Here is a 19,336-nt window from a genome sequence, read left to right on the forward strand (position 1 = left end):
ACTCCAGAGGAAGAACGTTTAAGGTTATCCAGCCAGTCTTCCTGCCTTTCTTTGCACACTGGAATACTCTCTTGCCCAACTTGCCAAGGACTTTATTGCCACTCTGACATGGGTTAGAATCTTGCTGAGTGATCTTGGACAGGTTATTCAACTTCTCTAGGCTTCATCTTCTTTAACTGTAAAAGTAGATAATATATATAATCTACCAATGGTTTAATGTACTAACTAATGTCTGCAAAGGATCTGGCACATAAGTCAGTGCTCAGTAAATATTAGCACCCTTTCTTATCACTCATGATTTGACCCTCCACTTTATCATATTTAATACGTATTGTCTTATATTATGCTCTGCTTGTTTCACATGTGTGATGCTGAGTTTAATGTGTCCACTTGGTGAGGTCACAGTATCCAGATATTTGCTCAAACATTATTCTAAATGTCTCTGTGAAGATTTTCTTAAAATAAGATTAAGATTTAGAATCAATAGCCTGATTAAAGTAGACTCCCTCCAGAATGTGGATGGGCTCATCCAATCAGTCGAAGGCCTTAATTTTAAAAAGGCTGACCCTCCCCACCTGGGAAAAGGGAAATCTGCCAGCAGATGGCCTTCAGACTCAAGTTGCAACTCTTCCCTGGGTCTCCAGCTACCAGGCCCATTCTGCAGAATTTGGACTGGCTGGCCTCCACAATCATCTGAGTCAATTCCTCAAAATAAAAGTCTACGTATACATACTCTATCAGTTCTGTTTCTCTAGAGAACTCTAACACAGCACGCAATGTGTAATTATTTAGGGCTTTGTTAATAACAAAGCCTTTAAAGGTGGGAACTGCTTACTTTTAAATGTTTCTTATAATTCCTACCTACATGCAGCATCTACCGCATGATAAGTTTTTGCTAACTGCTTATAAAATGAATGATTGAATGTACATGTGAATACTGTAGAGGGAATCTAAGGGGAGAAGGCTTTCATTTAATTTAAGATGTTTTATACATACAAAGTTTACACAAACCTTGGGAATTTAAACTTCTTTTAATTTGTTACTAAACAGATAAAATCTGTGGCTCTATGACAAGTATAAAGGGGAGACATAGTTCACGAGTTGGGATGTTGGCAGATGATAGGTACTTTGAAGACTTGTATTGGAAATAGAATATGTAGCAAATATGGAAGTAGTTCTGTGTGATCGCCAGCCATGGACCCTTGAAAGATGCTCTAAAACCAACCAAATTAAATGGGGATACAATATTATCTGTTTATCTATCATCATTTTTAAGTGACCAGAGGCAAAAAATGAAAAAAATCAGAGGGGCAAGAGAAAAAGGCCACTTCAGGGCACCTGGGTGGCTCAGCAGTTGAGCATTTTCCTTCTGCTCAGGTCATGATCCTGGAGTCCTGGGATCGGGTCCCACGTTGGGCTCCCTGCATGGAGCCTGCTTCTCCCTCCGCCTGTGTCTCTGTCTCTCTCTGTGTGTCTCCCATGAATAGATAAATAAAATATTTTTTAAAAAGGCCATTTCTTGCACTGAATTTCCAATTTGAATAAAAAATTGAGTTTAAAATCTGTTACAAAGGATCAAAGTGACCAGATTACAAAACTAGAAGGAATAAAAATGAGGTTTAGAAGCAGCAGACAGGAACCTGGCTCAAAAAGCAAGCCGCAGCTGTTTGTCACTGAAGAGCTTTGGAGAAACGAATCAAAACACAGTAAAAACTGAAAGTTTTCAGCAATGATGAGAAAGAGACAATGACCCAGAAACTCAATGTCATCCAAAAAGAGACTGATGGTCTATGAAAGAATCTCTGAAATGTCTTTTGTCCCACTCCAGGCCAAATGCTATGCCCCAAAGCCACCCCCTTTCCCTTACCTACCTCATCTCATGAATCAAACCACACTTGTTTATGACTGGGAGGCTTGGGGAGACAGTGATGCTTTCAAATTGAATACATTTGATGCATTCTCCAGTGATGGCCCTCTGTGGCTCTAACAAAGGCCGTTCAGATTCTAGAGGCTGGGACTTTTGTAGGGGCAAACAGCTGAGAGAAGAGAGAAGCAGGCTTTGTGCCAAGCCCTAAACTAAGCACTCCATATAGAGTGAGAATCTGAATTGGAGTGGTCTTATCTTTTACTTATGTGAAGACCTGCTTTCTTTTCCTCTCTTCTCATTCTCTCTATCCCTCTTGTCTTCCTCTCTTCCTTCCAAAAAACAGTTAATTAGCTGGTACTATGTTCCCAGTGCTGTTTATAGGTGCAGAGATGCATCAATAACCAAGACAAAGTACCTGTACTCATGAAACATGAGTTCTAGTGGGGGAGAAACATGTATAGCATATAGATAATTTCAGACAGTGACAAGAGCTAGATAGAGAGGTACTGAAAGGATTGGGCTGGGAAGTCTTCACATCTAAGTTGAAACCTGAGTGATTAGAAGGAGGCAGCATACAGAATTCTATGGGAATGTGATTCCAGATAGAGGGGACAGAGTCAAGAATGTGGTGTGTTTGAGGGATGAAAAGAAGATCAAAGTATCAGGAGCACAGAAGGTGAGGTAATAATGGCAAGAGATGAGGTAGGAGAGGATTGCAGAGGTCATATCACATGTGCTTTGGAGGCCAAGGTAAAGAGTTTGGATTTTATTCTAATTGTCAAGGGAAGCCATTGGCAGGTTTTAAGCAGGAGAGTGATGTGATCTGATTTATGCATTCCATATATCTTTGACCTTTTCACTTGAACCCTGGCTAGTAATTTTGAGCCTAACAGTGCCATTAGAAAGCCTCAAATTACTAGCTCTAAATCAAATTGATCAGAAGTGCTGTCACCCTTAGTAGAGAGTAGAAGTCAACATAGGAATCAACCCAATTTAAAAATGAGCAAAGGATTTGAATGACATTTCATAAAAGAACATATATCAATGGCTGTTAAGCACATAAATAGATGTTCAACATCATTAGTCAGGAAAATGCAAATTAAAATCACAGTGAAGCGTCACTCTACACACACTAGAAGGGCTAACATTAGAGGCAACAATACTGAGTACCAGGAAGGATGTGAAGTAACTGGAAGTCTCATACAGCGCTGATGGCACTGCATAATGGTACAGCCACTTGGGAAAATAGTTTAGCAATTTCTTATATTTTCACTTCGCTATATGATTAAAAAATCCACTCCTAACTATTTACCCAAGAAAAATGAAAGCATATGTCCACACAAAGACTTGTACAGAAATGTTCATAGCAGCTTTATTCATAATAGCCAAAACCTGAAAACAATCCAAATATCCATCAACAGGTGAATGAATAAACAAATCATGGCATATTCATGCAGTGAAACTCTCCTCAGCAGTACGGAGGGATGAACTACTTCTACAAACAAGCATGGATGAATTTGAAAAATAATTGTTTAATAAATAAAACATTGTTTAATAAAAGCCAGAGGAAAAGACTATATCTAATGTGGGATTCCACTTATATGAAATACAAGAACAGACAATAATCCACGTTGACAGGAAGGAGATCAGTGGTTGCCCAGGGCTTGAGGTGAGACCATAAAAGCCTTGAGGAAATTTTGGGAGATGAAGAAATTGTCCTATATTTTGACTGTGGTGATGGTTACACTTGTGTAAACTCATCAAACCATATATTTTAAATGGGTGCATTTTATTTATGTGAATATAAAAACAGCAGGAAATACTTGCAGTATATTCCCATGAGGGAGCCCTTACCTCTCAGAAAAGCTTGTAACCCCAGGCTCAGTCAAGCCTTGTGTGTTGTCAATACAGAGACACACCTACCTTCTTTCTTTCCTTCCTTTTACCCTTCCAACTCCAAGCAACCCCAAGGCTTACTCTGTCCTCCATCCTGATCCTTGAATCTTTGGTCACAGAATTTTCCTGCCTTGTCATACAATTTACATCACTGGGCTCCATTAGGGTGACCCAGAGATCTCATCTTCCAGGAGCTATGGATCAAGTTGGTATAATCAGCAATTCTTTTGGGAATATTGGCTAATTCACCCTCTTACACCCTACTGATAGGCTCATTTCCTATCAGGTTATTTTGAAAGACTTCTAGGATTAATCCATTCTCATTCTTAATCTAGTTGCTATGTTTTTCTGGAACTATTCAGATTATTATAACTCCCTGTACTCATCATTTATTCCTTACATTGATAGAAATACATGTGTATGCTTTGCAGACAGATATATCCTTCACAGAGGAAACAGACTCTCATAGATGCCAACAGTTAAATGTGCTATTGCAGAAAATAAAGAGAAGACTTTTTCTCTATCAGCACCCTAACTGTGGGGTGCCTAAAATTGGGTCTACCACTTGAGTAAGTGGCTGAGTTAAATATTTTGACTTGAATTTCATAACTTGTCACAGTGATCCCATTGGCAGTAGAGTGGTGGGTTGCCAAGAAGGCAATTAATTATCTCTCTGTCTCCCTGTGTATTTAAATTTCGTTCCCTCTTCCTAAAGGAGGTGATGCTACGGCTTACAACTAATACGCTCTTGCAGAGCTCTCCACACCAATTAGAAGGGTTCTGTGTTATGACACTCTTTGATAGGATGTTATGACACTCGTTGATAGAAAGCCGCTGTCCCATAGAAGCGGAAACTTCATCAAAAGCACCGAGAATCAAGGGTGTACTCTAGATACCCCGAATGGGAGGGGATTGTGCTCACTGGGTCTATCAAACAAAGCTCCTCCCATATAGGTCTTTCCATGCAGTCCAGCTGGTTCCCTGCATTGATCTTCTAGCCCCACCCTATTAAATGCTCAATTGAGGGGGAGGCCTGTAACCTAGCATTTCTGAAGTCACTACTTGGGACTCTCATGTGTTTATTGAAAACTCTGAAAGTCCTTTTTTGTGAAAGGTGAAATTGTCTGTAGCACAGCAGTGGGCAAAGGGGTTGGGGGCTAATTCTTGATGAGAGTCATGCTTATCACTGGAAAAAAGTGAGAGTCATTGCCATAAACTATACTATGGCACTTCTTCAAATCACGAATTTTAACATCTCCAACTCTAATTTCCCTTTAGAAAGGCTTGCCTATGGTCTCACACCAAATTTCCCTGTCTGGAAAATGGGAAATATAATCTTGGAGACAGATGTGAGATCAAATTGATATTTACCTGGCAACCGAGATTCTTAGATACTCTTACATTCCAATTATTGGGTCAAGAATTGCATAGATAACTCGATTCATGAGTTGTTTCTGTCCCATTTCTTCTTTAGCTTTAACTAGAGCCAATTCAAACAATAAATGATAACAAACCAAATGACATAAGATTAGGGGTTCAAAATGTACTGCTTTTTCCTGTTCCTGAAACTCTTCTGATCCAGGCATTGAAAACAACATACAGAACCTCTCCTTAGGTAGGTGTCAAGTTTTACTAGAAGATATACATTTAATTCAACTGCCTAGAGTCCTGTTGGGCTGGACAATTCCTGACATTGATGTACCCATTCTCATCAGTACTTTTGAATCCAAATACATTCTAATTAGACCTGTGGTGAAGGATTATGTTGAATTGGATGATAGCTTTCGAAAGTGAGTAAAAATGTTTATGTTAATGGTGGTGTCCAATTGCTCACTTTCATCTTGGAAAGTCTTCCAGTTTTTATTCAGAGAAGAAGAGTTCTGGTATGTTTACCCATGGTACTTCCTAATCCTTAGATTCTGGCAAAGATTACCCTTTTATATTCTTATCCATCAAAACCTAGCAGTCATTACTATACTGGTAGGCTTTTCTTTTTTCTTTTCTTTTTTGCCTAATATTTGAAGTGTGAGATACATCAGGAAGTGATGAAGCAATGGAGTAGAGCTAGACTATGAGTCAAGAAGCCTGGATTCTAGTATAAGCTTTGTTATTCACTAGCTGTATAATCTTGGGCAGATCACTTATTCTATGTCTTAGTTTCCTCATATGTTAAATTGAGGTGATGATGACGACTTTAAATGGGTAAAACTGCATGGAAGAAGTTAAAATAGATCCAGGCATAGACTAGATGCTGAATAAATCTTTGTTAATTATATATCCAAAAAAATTAATGTCTGTAGCTCCCAGTTTTCACAGGCTCTACAGTAGCGCTAAGGGTTAAACATATGTTTGCATTTCTTAGAACCAACAAAAAGCAGAAATTGAGGAACATTATGATAAAAAGATATTAGCAATAAATTCTGCAATAGGCATTTGTTTTTAATCCTTCGATGTTTTCAAAGTTACTGGCATTTATATACATATTAGGGTTAAGATAGGAATAAAGGAAATGATACTAAAATAGGTGAGGCATATTCCTGCCTTCTGAAGGCTTTGGCCCATCTATCATCAACATAAGAAATCTTTTTTTTTTTTTTTAAAGATTTTATTTATTTATCCATGACAGACACAGAGAGATGCAGAGACACGAGCAGAGTGGGGAAGCAGGCTCCATGCAGGGAGCCCAACCTGGAACTTGATCCCGGGTCTCCAGGATCACACCCTGGGCTGAAGGCGGCGCCAAACCGCTGAGCCACCCCGGTCTGCCCAACATAAGACATCTTTAATACTGATGCATTAGTTCTCTACTACATGAACTTCTCAATTTCAGAAGAGAATTTTTAATTTATTTGAGATTGCTTGAAATTTGTTTGAAATCTGTTAAGAGTTAAAAAATTATAGTATTACAGAACTTTCTACTTGAAGTGAGAGTTAGTAGCTTAATCTAAAGTCATTTCTGTCATTTTTCCAGCTACTTCTCCATTGAAATTCCCCCTTAATCATTACCTGTACTCTTATCAAGAGCTGAAGTTAAAAAATAAAAAAGAGCTGAAGTTAATCTCAGTCTGTGTGTGTGTTCTCCTTATTTGGTTACTTTATTAGTTCTGATGCAGGCTAAGTTTCTGTAACAAAGAGACCCAGAGTAGCAATAGCTCTGTCCCATGAGTTCATTCAAAGACCTGGGCTAGTAAGTCACCTCTGTCATACAGAACATGTGACTTCCATGTTAAGCATCCAAGGTAACCACCTCAATTAGTGATTTTTCAGTCAGGAGAGTAGGAATAGAGGAGGTCTGTAGCAAGCAGCTTTATCATTAAGGAGGTAACTTGCAAGGTGCATATATCACTTCTTCTCACATCTCATTGGCCAGAACTTAGTTATGTTGCTACTTCTAGTTGTGAGGCTGGGAAATGTACTATCTAGATGGGTGGCAGGAGAAGAGTCTATTATTTATGTTGTTTATTAAAAAAAATTTTTTTTAGTAATCTCTGCACCCAATGTGGGGCTCAAACTCATGATCCCAAGATCAAGAGTTGCATGCTTTTCTGACTGAGCCAGTCAGACACTCTGAGATTCTATTATTTAAAAGAAGAAAGAGACGATGCACACTGACTAATAACTATCAGTCTTTGCCATATTCACTTATTCTTCCATCAATTTTATTTTTTTATTTTTATTTTTAAAAAAATTGCTCCACAGGGGAATTTTATTGACAGCACTAGTTTATTTCCCTCTTAAAAAGACCAACTACAGGGGATCCCTGGGTGGCGCAGTGGTTTGGCGCCTGCCTTTGGCCCAGGGCATGATCCTGGAGACCCGGGATCGAATCCCATGTCGGGCTCCCGGTGCATGGAGCCTGCTTCTCCCTCTGCCTATGTCTCTGCCTCTCTCTCTCTCTCTCTGACTATCATAAATAAATAAAAATTAAAAAAAAAAAGACCAACTACAACCAAATGAACATAATGTCAATATTTTATTTTTTTTAAAGATTTTATTTATTCATGAGAGAGAGAGAGAGAGAGAAAGTCAGAGACACAGGCAGAGGGAGAAGCAGGCTCCATGCAGGGAGCCTTACATGGGATTCGATCCCGGGTCTCCAGGATCACGCCCTGGGCTGAAGGTGGCACTAAACCACTGAGCCCCCCGGGCTGCCCTAATGTCAAGATTTTATTGTCTTCATAACAAAATATGAAGCTTGGAATTGGATCACTTGGCCCTTTCTCTTCTTATCTCCTCCCAGTTGAAAATGCTTGCATCTCTTAGTAGCCAGCATTCTCTTAGATCTGCACTTGGGCTCCACACATTCAAGCCTCAGCGCGATCTTCCTTGTAGTTTTAGCCTTTTTCCAGAAAATCGGCTTAGTCTGCCCACCATAGCCACTCTGCTTCCTGTCATAACACCTAGAGTTATCCAGCTTTCCCTGGGCATAAAGAGAATCTTTGCCTTTCTTGTACTGTGTCACTTTGTAGGGTTGATGCTTACCACACTTCTTGCAGAGAGTCCGGTGGTTTTTAGGAACATTCACCATCTTTGCAAGAGCGCTATGGGCAAGGAAAGCTCTTCCATCAATTTTAATTCATATGTGACCACTGGTCTTTTATTCACACTCTCACTGGCTAAATAGGGATATGACTGATAATTCCTGCAGGCTGCTGTTGAACCAGGACAAGAATACGAGAATGTTACTGATCTTTGGAATTAGTTTCTCTACCTATTATCTATCTATCTATCTATCATCTATCTATCTATCTATCTATCTAATCTATCTATCTATCATCTATCTATCTGCCAATCTATCTATCCTCTATCTCATCTGTTTGATTTGTTCTGTTTGCCTCAGACTCTGATATAAGTTTGAACCTCTTGGTTTTGGGTAGATTCAATTTAGTCAAGGAATCTATAGATATTTTATTGGGAAAGTAACTGCATGTTAATGAATGAGTAGGAGTTAAATAAGAGTAGAAATAATTATAAAGCACCTGTCAAAAGTGAAGTGCTATAGAAATGCTAAATAATGACACTAATAAAAAACTGATTGTCGTGACTCCAAAGGAAGTGTTAAGTTGGAGTGTTTTGACGTGTATGGCATTTGAATGATCTAAATAGGTGTTTAGACACACATGAGAGACTGTTCTAGCCACTCAAGGGAAACAAGAGTCTGTTCTACCCACTCAATATTTTGCTGCTTCCGTGAGAATTTTATCATCTTTAAATATTATTTTAAAAGTAAGGATTGTGATGTCTTATTAAATTCATATAAAGGAAGGACATTGTCTACCAAAAATGTGACATTTTTCTCAGATTGCCTGGCTCTGTACCTTCAGTTCCTGGAGTCTCTGCCTCTGATAGAATCCACTGCTCCTGAACCTGTGTGTTGACCAGGCACACAAGAGTTAGGACTGCGTATCAGTAACTGAGCTCTTGGTAGAGTCAGAGCTTTGGATTAGGCAACTTTCTTGTTTTAAAACATCTTTAAATATGTCAACAAGAGCAAAAAAGCAATTTAAAAAAATAAAGACAAATCTTTACATACTTATTAAGTATAGGAGGCCACATCAAAAACAAAAATGTGGTGATTTGAATGTTAAGGGAAAGAAATATGAATGGATTATATTGTTTATAAGTATTAGTTGTTTTAAGATAAGAAAAGATAGATACTTTGAATTGTAAACCTCTGAATGTTTGAGATATCCTCAAGCTCCAACACTATCAGTACCCATACACGCTTTGATTTAAAATATTAATTTTAGGAGCACCTGGCTGGCTTAGTTGGTAGAGCATGTGGCTCTTGAGCTTGGGGTTGTGAGTCTGAGCCCCATGGTATAGAGATTACTTAAAAATAAAACCTTTTTAAAATTATTAATTCTGAAGTATTATTTAGCTTCTCACATGGGGCACAAAAACAAAACAAAACAAAACAAAAAATTAAGTATTATTTAGCAAAGTGGTGAAACCTCTGGCTCTGGACCTGCTTAAGAGGGTTGTGAGAATTAAATGAGGTAATGCATGTGACGTGCTTGGTTTAGTGCCTAGGATATGGGAAATACTCAATGTTTTCCCCTTTTTCAGAGCAGTTCTTCCAGTGCTTTGTGGTCTTCAAAGTGGGTTCTCAATCGTACATGGTGGTACAGGGTATACTATCAGAATAAATGAAAGAAAAAAACCCAAACTGATCATCTAACTTTCTGACTTTCTGGTAAGTGCTTAGTAAGAACACCTACTTTCAGATTTGTTATAATATATTTTTTGAAGACATATTTGTTTGAGAGGGAGAGAGAGCAGGGGGAGGGGCAGAAGGACAGGGAGAGAAAGAGAGAGAATCACGATCAAACTTCCCCCCCTGAGTGCGGAGCCCAATGGGGGCTTAATTTCATGACCCTGAGATTATGACCTGAGCTGAAATCAAGAGTCAGATGCCCAACCGACTGAACCATCTGGTGCCTCTAGATATGTTACGATAGATTCCAATGAATAAATCCGGGTGTTTTTTCTTTTCTCCTATTTAACTTCCTATTAAAGTAAACAGATGGAGACAACAGGGGTCACAGGTGAAGAAAATTGGCACTATAATGATTAATTTCCTCTCCCAAAGAACATTTGGGTATTTTCCTGGTATCCCAACTGGTTACTTGCAGTTTTTACAGGGAGGCCTGAGGGCTAAGGAGGGTTCAGGAGAGGGAGTAGTTGTATCTGCTGCTCCCTCAAAATCTCCTGTAGTAGTCACAATATGGGTGATAAGGAAAACTCCAAATTGTCACTCTAAGAAGCCCTATCCCATGGCCTGCAGTGCTGGAAATCCCCACAGTCCTGTGAACACTTCAAGGGCAGGAATATATCTTACTAGATTTTGTTTCTCCTGCATCCAACACTGGCATACAGCTAGTGCTTAATAGTGGTTTATTAATCAAATACCTCAAAGTAAAAAAAACTTCTTTATAATTTTGTGTTAGATTTAATTTTATTTAGATCTTGCTAATGCTAAGAGATTATATTATCTTCGTCTACTTTGTACTAAATAATTTTATAAACAAAGACAAGGTTTATATTCACTAAGGAAACTTTTAAAAAAGCAACCCATGAAAAATCTTTTTTAAAAATTAATTATGGTGATCCTTGGGTAGCTCAGCAGTTTAGCACCTGCCTTTGGCCCAGGGCATGATCCTGGAGTCCTGGGATCGAGTCCCATATCAGGCTCCCTGCATGGAGCCTACTTCTCCCTCTGCACGTGTCTCTGCCTTTCTCTTTCTGTGTGTGTCTCTCATGAATAAATAAATAAATAATATTTTTTAAAAAAAGAAAATTAATGAATCCTTGCCTGTTATATGCTTTGTAAATCTCTTTCCTCCTAAAGTAAAAAAGAAGTATGGATCCAAAATAAAATGCTATGGAACAGACATAACAGCCTGAGGGGACTGAAGTCATCCCTTCGTCACTTTAAAATGTAGATCTATCTACTTAGCACTTAGTTTTTTCAGGGGATGCCTCCACCAAATGTTAAATTAAAACACCTCTACGGGCAATTGAAAAGGCAGATATGAAAGCACTATAGACTCTTCAGAATGGAAGTGTTATATTTCACTATTCTATTATTGTTTGAGAGTGGAATGCTTAATTCCTTGTTGGAGCCTATTCTCTGAGGTAAAAATTTTATTTTTTAAAATTATTTTTATAATAGAGAGAGAGAGAAAGAGAGAAGGTGAGAAGAGCAAAGGAAGAAACAGAGATAGAATCTTAAGCAGGCTCCACACCCAGCGTGGAGCCTCACGTGGGGCTCCATCTCACAACCCTGAGATCATGACCTGAACTGAAATCAATAGTTGGACACTTAACAGACTGAGCCACCCAGGCACCCCTCTTGTGGTAAAAATTTTAATGCTTTCTCCTTGGGGTAGAGGTGAAGGCAGTGGGGAAAGGGGCTCAAATTTGGGGGTTTCTTTCAGAAGTTGTGCATAGGGGGTTCTCAGAGCAACTATCTGTTCTTGTTGGCTGTAGAAATCAGGGTGGTGGTTAGCCTTTTTGTGCAGTTACCCCTGAGCCAGGGCATGGGCCCAAGAAGGAATTAGACACAATCTACAGGATGTGGCTCACTCGGTGGGTTCTCCAAGAGAGTACTTGGACCTACCTCTTGACCCACCTTTATCTTTCAACAAAAGGAGGAAAGTGAGTTCCTTCCGGATCTTGTTGAGATGCTCCTTGGTGCTGGGCTCAGGCAGGATACAGCCGCTGAAGTGTAGTACATTTTAAAAACTCTTTCTGGGAAATGAAAACATAATTTTGAAGTAGTCTGTAATATTGAAATGCAGCACTTTGCTTCTTTTCGAAGCAAGTCTTGCTTTAGGCTCACTGAGTGCAGAAGGGTCCTCAAGGCGAAGAGGCTCAGAGACAGCAGGAATGGGATCTTAAGAAAGGTATCACTCATTTTCTGAAACAAATTGCTCTAATTAAAAAAAAAAAAAGTGTCACGTTAGCAAGAGTAGCTCAATTGGTAATGTGACGGTGGGAATAAGTTGTAAAAAGCCTCCATAGAAATATCTGGTCTACTGATTTGTAATTTGCTGTTTTGAGTTGTGAAGGAAGGGATTGGAAATTGATAGCTAGTGGTCTCTAACACTTCTGGCCATTCCCTAGCCTTTCACTCTGCTCTCTCAAGAATAGAGACCTTGGAAAAATTTCTCCTCCATCTTCCTTTCCATTTTCCTGTCTGAATATTTGGCTGCAATAGGGAGAGATGGTTTAAGACAAAATTTTTTTCAATTTATGTCTATTTTAGCCATTACCCACAAATTCCTGTAAAAGTTTGAACACTTGATGATTTATTAATTTGTGCATTTGTAAGAAATTCTGTGCTCTTAATACTGAAAGAGCACTACCAAAAGGAAAAAAATAACATTTGTCGAAATACATACAATATTTGAGATCTGTGTCTACCTAGAAGCCCTATCCCACTTTCATCAATATTTATATACTTGCTTTTGTTTGATTCCATTTGTGTGAATTAAAATATTTTGCCATCTGTTTGTAGAAATGATAAAATTTACACAACTTTAATTGAATCAGATTGTGTATTGGTATAAGAAATTGTCATCTGTTTCATCATAGGCAACACCGAAGCAAAATGCTATATTGATGTAAAATATACGTGTTGGAGGATTATAAATCTCTTCAGGTTCTTGGAAGTATTATGCCACATTTATAGACCTTTTTTTTTTTTTAATACCAGTGCTTTTTCAAATTTAATGTGCATACAGATCACCTGGGGATCTTGTTAAAATGCAGTTCTAATTCAGTAAGTCTTAGACAGGGCCCAAGATTATGCATTTCTGACAACCTCTCAGTGCTGATATTCTGGAACACATCCCATACTTGCAGAGCAAGCATCTATATACATTTGCATTTTCAATTTTTTGGTCCCAGTATGATTATATTGGTTGGTAGAACTCAAAGTTGTCTTTACTTAGCATGATTTAAGTTATAACAAAATTTGCAACTTTGGCAATGAGTTGACAATTATCAATCTCCCTCTTTTTAAGGAAGAAAAGCTGAGATCTCAGCTGGTGTTCATTCTTGGTACTCTCAGATACCTTCTGTGGTTGTCTAATGGGGCTCTGGAGCTTTTCCAGTCTTCTAGTCACGTGTTCTTGGGGAAGCCTAAGGCTCTTTCTCTTCTTAGGACTTAAGGTACTTTAGACAAGCCAGTGATCCCATGTTGCTCTCTGAATTTTCATTTTCCCCACTTTTAAAATGGAGGTAAAACATTTTTCATTAGCCAAAAATGGTAAGAGTAAGCTGTTAAGTTTGAATGTTTAGTGATTCTAACAATCTGTTTTGCTGGAAATAAAGGGACTCAGGGAGTATGCAAACAAAACATCCTGAAAAAGAGCAAGACTCTCTTATCCACTGGCTGAGACAAGCTTGGTGTTCTTTGCAGTTTTTTTTCCCCCACCACACAAAAAGATTAAATTTTCTAGCCTCTCTTGTAGATATTTGGGACCATGAGGCTGACTTTTGGAAAATGGAATATCAGCCAAAATGAGGAATTCTTTTTCTAGACTTCATCCTTAAAAACCTTCTGCATCGGGCAGCCCGGGTGGCTCAGCAGTTTAGCGCCGCCTTCAGCCCAGGATGTGATCCTAGAGACCCGGGATTGAGTCCCACATCGGGCTCCTTGCATGGAGTGGAGCCTGCTTCTCCCTCTGCCTGTGTCTCTGCCTCTCTCTCTCTGTGTCTTTCAGGAATAAATAAATAAAATCTTTAAAAAAAAAAAACCTTCTGCATCAACCGCTAGTCTTCTCCTGCTTTTCTTTGGTGGCCTTTGAAATCACAAATGCCAGATTGTCAGCTGCAAGATGAAAGCACCTGGGTCCCAGAGCTTGGAGGATAGTTGTCCCAGAGAGCCATATGATCCATTTTGGACTGTGGTGGGAATGAGAAATAAGCCTGGATTGTGTTAAGCCACTGAGATTTTTGCAGTTGTCACAGTAGCCAGCATTAATAATTCTGATTAAGATACCTCCTGAGATTTTCTAGATGTGAGGAGGGATGAGGGATGGGAGAGCGGATAAAATGAGAGAAGAGGGTTGGTGGGCTTGGAAGAAGAGGATTGGGCGTGAAGATACCTTGTGAAGAGCAGGAGAGCCTGTGTCCAGAATCAATCTGGTGTCTACCTGTAGAACTTCCCTTACCATCACTGAAAGCTATGTTTACTGTTGGTCCTATTGGCATATGGAAAAGGCATTCTTTCCTCAATAGCTAGTAAATCCCCTATCAACTGGGCTTAAAACTCATCTGTACTTCAAGACTTTGGTTACTACAGAGCTTAAACATGTTAACTTCTCTCTTTCTTTTCTTCTCTCCTTCCCTGTATACATAAAGTTCCTGGAGTTTTGTGAACCACATAGCATGAAGAGGGTCCTAAATATCATCCAATAGGGGGATGGTGAAATGGAAGGAAAAGATATTGGTGTAAAAACTGTACAAACTATCTCAAAGCAAGGAGAGTGATAAAAAACATATCATAAAAATTACTAACGTTAAATGGTGTTTAATATGTGTCTGGCATTGTGCCAAAGACAGACCCATTTCATCTCATTTAATCCATCTATGTGAGAAGTTACTTTTTAAAAAAATTTAATAAAAACTGAGACACAGAGAAAGTAAATAAATTGTCCTGATCCCACAGCTAGTAAATGAAAAACACCACAGCAGTTTCCTACTGCTTTTGACCAAATACCTTGACGTGCTTTACAAAATCCTATATGAGCTGATTCTTGTCTGTAAATGTTTTCCTTTTGTAGTTTGTTTGTTTTTAAACTAGTATCATTTGCTAATCTTTCAAATCTCAGCTCAAAAGTCACTTACTTAGGGAATTCTTAGGGAATTCTTCACTGACCAACTCCCAATCTGAAATTCTGTCAAGTTCCCCTGCTCTCCACATTCTTAGCACCTTGTACTTTTCTATCATGGCACTATCAGAAACATTTATTTGTATTATACTTGGAGTACTGTCTGTCTTTTCTAGAATGTAATCACTGTGAGGCAAGGACTAATAGCTCATTATCTCTGCCTGGCACATATAAAGCTCACAGTAAATGTTTGTTAAGAGAATGAATAAAATGAATGACCCTTAGGTTTTAAATTGGCCTCTAGAATAAATATTGATGGAAGATGGGATGAGTGCAGGAGAGCAGGTAAAGAATATTGCTGTTTGAAGAGAACTATGAGAACCACATCACTTACTTGTATTCTTAACAGTTTCATTGTGTTGAAAGGAGAATTTTGTTTTCTTTTTTTTATTCTTTTCACAGTTCTGCAATGAGTGGTACTCTTATTATTTTCTGACGATAGTATTCTTCTATAAGAAAACTTGGGGTTTTCAATCTCCTGAGTGACCCTGAATTTATTACAAAGAATCCTTGAATTTATAAAAAATATTGGGCATTGTATATAGATTGATTAAATGGCATGCCTTCACATATGTACACTACTATTTAAAAGATATATGTAGATGCTATTATAAATAATGCAATGTATTTACAAGCATTAACAAATCCACAGTAACTTTTTATAGTCATGTATTTTCCTCAATTAGCAGATACTAAAAAAGTATTTTCACTTCTTAATATTTTTTAAAAATGGCTCTGTTCTTAAATGGTGAAAACTTCTAAAGAGAGTTAAATCTTCTAACTCTATTATGAACCTAGTTTGAAGATATTGAAACAGAAATAATCTGTTAAGATCCAATGTTCTAATTTTATATTGTATTTTTAATTCTTCATGAAAATAGTTTTCTTAAATCAAGGCCATCTCTGAATTGGGTTTGATTTTTCTTTTTGTGAGATATTTTTTTGGCTGGTTGGTTGTTCATTCTCTCCTGAGCTTCTTTGTGATACAGAGTACTTAGAGACGAATTACTAAAGGCAAGAATTGATAATTAAGGGAGATTATAAATTGACTTCTTACAAAATCAGGAAAATATTGTCATGCTATGAAAAATTTGTATTTGTTCGTGTAATTACCAATTTGACTATGTTAGCAGTAATTAAGAAAAGTGAAATCGTGGCTTTTAATAAATCAAATTTCTTACTCTATCTCTTTAATCCATTCTATCTTTGTATATCTCCAAAATAATCTTCCAGATTCCTTATTTTAACATTTCAATTTGTGCTAAAAAATCTGCAATGGCTCTAATTACCTACAATTTAAAGCCCAAGTATTTTATCTTAGTACGCTATATTCTTCCTAATTTACTCTTCTGTTCTTTTTCCTCAACGTGTCCCAACAAAGCTGCTATAGTGGGGAGGTTAAAGATCTGGTTGGAAGCAAGAAAAACTCAGGTCAAATCCTGGTTGTACCACTTGCTCCGAAGTGCTGGGCTGAGTGCCTAACAATCAATCCATGTCATACTCAAACAACAAGGCAGCCCTGTGAGGGGCATTATTAGTGTTACCTTGATTTTGTAGGTAAGAAAACTAAGGTTTACAGCAGCTAGATGGCTGGTCCAACACCACACAGATCAAGTGTATGGGCTGGAAAATGAGAGAGGTTTTCAATTTCTGAAAATAATTTAAAAATGTTGATTTTTCACAAAAAAATAAATGAGCCATAAATCACAATTTTGAATATACTTAAAAAATTTAAATCTAACTAAATAAGAGAATGTGAACGGTACTATAGAAATAATGAAGTGGAAATTATTTCCACACTTTTGTCTTGGAATTTATTTAGGAATAAAGCCTAGCATTGGTAGTAGACGAATAATGTTGACTATAGCAGGATGTGGGGACAGAACACCAAATAGAACTCAAGAACCTCTTTGAAAGTTTTGTTACTAGGCATGCCACTTAGCCTCTCTGAGCCTTAGATTTCCATATTCTAGGTGTGCCACAAGAATCTTCTTTCTGGTCTCACAAGATTAATTTGAGGATATGTGAAAATACTAGAAAATGTACTAAAAGCTGTGTAAGTATAAGATACTATTATCTATTCAAGATGTGACTAATTTTTAATATCAATAGAGAACAAAATCATACTATTTCCATCATGGGACTAAACTTTGATTATAGGGATACTTTTCTCAGGTCACAATATTTTTTTCCCATTTTTACCTATATAACTGTATAGATAGTTTTAGTTTTATTTTTTTAATATTTAATTTATTTATTTGGGGGAGGGAAAACAGAGGGAGAGGGAGAAGCAGACTCTGTGTTGAGCAGAGAGCCCTATGTGGGGCTCACAATCCCAGGACCCTGAGATCATGACCTGAGCTAAAGGCAGATGCTTAACTGAACCACCCAGATGCCCCAGTTTTATTTTTCATTAGCACAAAAAAACTACATTTTGGTTTTTGGGTGGATTAATAAATTGTTTCAGAAAATTGTTGGAAACTTAGTCAGCTGATTAATATTAATAAGCAATTTGTTCATGAGTTTTTAAAATATACTGAGGAAAACTTTAGCCTTGCACAATGTCTTTGGCTTTTTCCTTTACCCTCTTTATCGATGTCCTTCCTCACTGTTCCCAAGTTCCTCATATAAGAGAGTAATAAGCAGACAAATCAACATTCCTTTCTGTACAGCAAGGTCATTGGTCAGTGTACAAGAGAGTTCAAAGTTCACAGAATCTACTTATTTTGGCTTTTCAGCATATGTGGCTTTGCCTGATTGTAGCATGTAAAGTCAAAACTATACTCATATGGGAAGAAATGAAGAACTTAAGTCTCTAGTTTTTGCATAAAGACAGTAAAAGAAGAAAACATGAAATGCACATTTTCCATAACTACTGCACATTACTTTGCTTTTGCATGTGGGATAGATTTTGTGAAACCAAGTTAGTCATTCACTAGCATTTAGCCCTAGTATGATGTGGCACATAATAAACAGTACCAAACACAGGCTCTGTTGCATAATGGATAGCACATTGGACTTCTAATAAATAGTACCAAAGATGTGAAATACAAAAAAAATGATTCACAGAATACAAAGCATTTATTCCAAATACTCATTAAAATAAATGAAGAATAATAAATGAAAATAAATGGATAAGCCATGTATTTTATTTTATGCCCATACTTGGAATACTTTCATGTATTTAGAAAAGAAAAAAGTAAAAGATATGAATACTCTCCATGAAGCTGAACCAAAGCATTGGAGAAGTTTTTACTATAAAATTATTGTCAAGCAGAAGTACTTATGTGCTCGATTTCAAGATGAAGACTTTAATGTTTGTTTCAACAAATTAAGTGCTTTCAGTGGTGATATAAAACTATAGGTTCAAAACTGTTTTTGAAAGTTTTTAAAACCAAATGCAGTTGTTCTTTTGAACACACACACACACACACAAATAAAAGGATCTGGGCTCATTTTAGGGTTTCCTTCTATGCAGGAACCCTTTTTCCAACTTCACTATGCCTCTTCCTCTGAACTGTTGAGTAAATGCCTTATCAAAATAAAGGTTTCTTTCCTTTTCCAAAGTCATATTTCAGATTAGCTGATACAACTAAGAACATACATGCCACTGTTTACTTTCTAGCATGGATATGCTGGTAGGTTCAAACTCACCTGCTGACGTTGCAGAATGTACTTAGCCAAAGTGGCATTTAGGCAAGAGATAAAGAAACAGACAAGGGAGCTTCTCTGAGAGTTCTGAAATCAGGCCCTACCCAAGTTGAGTAAATAGAATAAGAGGGTTTGTGTTTTTGTTTTAGATTTACGTAGCTTCTGAAGTCCCTGGAAAAGGGTTTTGCTCATTGTAAGCACTTAGTATTTGTTGAATGAAAGAAGGAAAACTCAGGGAAGAAAAATGACTTCCCTCTACTTTACTTTTCCATAATGGTGGTGATTAATTAGGGTGGAACTATCCCATGCTGACCTTTTTGAGTAGAAGTGGGATGGAGAGAATGCGTGCTCGAACTTGGATCTCCCTAAATCACTTCCCCTGGTTTAGTATTCATCTGGAGGAATTCCTAGGGACCTGAGGTAGGACCCTTTCTTTGGCTCTGTTTTATATTCAATGCATGTTTGTTTGGTAACAGCACATCTCATCTTTCTAAACTGCCAGGCTTGGATGAATGCAAGT

General features: G+C 37.7%; 1 protein-coding gene across 1 annotated transcript; it reads right to left on the reverse strand.

Annotated features, from left to right (window-relative positions):
* Positions 1–7,922: 7,922 nt before the first annotated feature.
* LOC100688958 (60S ribosomal protein L36a-like) lies at positions 7,923–8,291 on the reverse strand. Its single transcript, XM_038544084.1, has one exon. The coding sequence runs from the start codon at positions 8,289–8,291 to the stop codon at positions 7,923–7,925; it is 369 nt and encodes a 122-aa protein (XP_038400012.1).
* Between the last annotated feature and the right edge of the window lie 11,045 nt (positions 8,292–19,336).

Source organism: Canis lupus, chromosome 8, assembly GCF_011100685.1.
Source record: "Canis lupus familiaris isolate Mischka breed German Shepherd chromosome 8, alternate assembly UU_Cfam_GSD_1.0, whole genome shotgun sequence".
In the NCBI taxonomy this organism is placed as follows: Eukaryota; Metazoa; Chordata; class Mammalia; order Carnivora; family Canidae; genus Canis; species Canis lupus.

Coding starts and splice junctions, on each gene's coding strand:
- LOC100688958 (XM_038544084.1), bottom strand. CDS start 8,291: ATGGTGAATGTTCCTAAAAACCACCGGACTCTCTGCAAGAAGTGTGGT.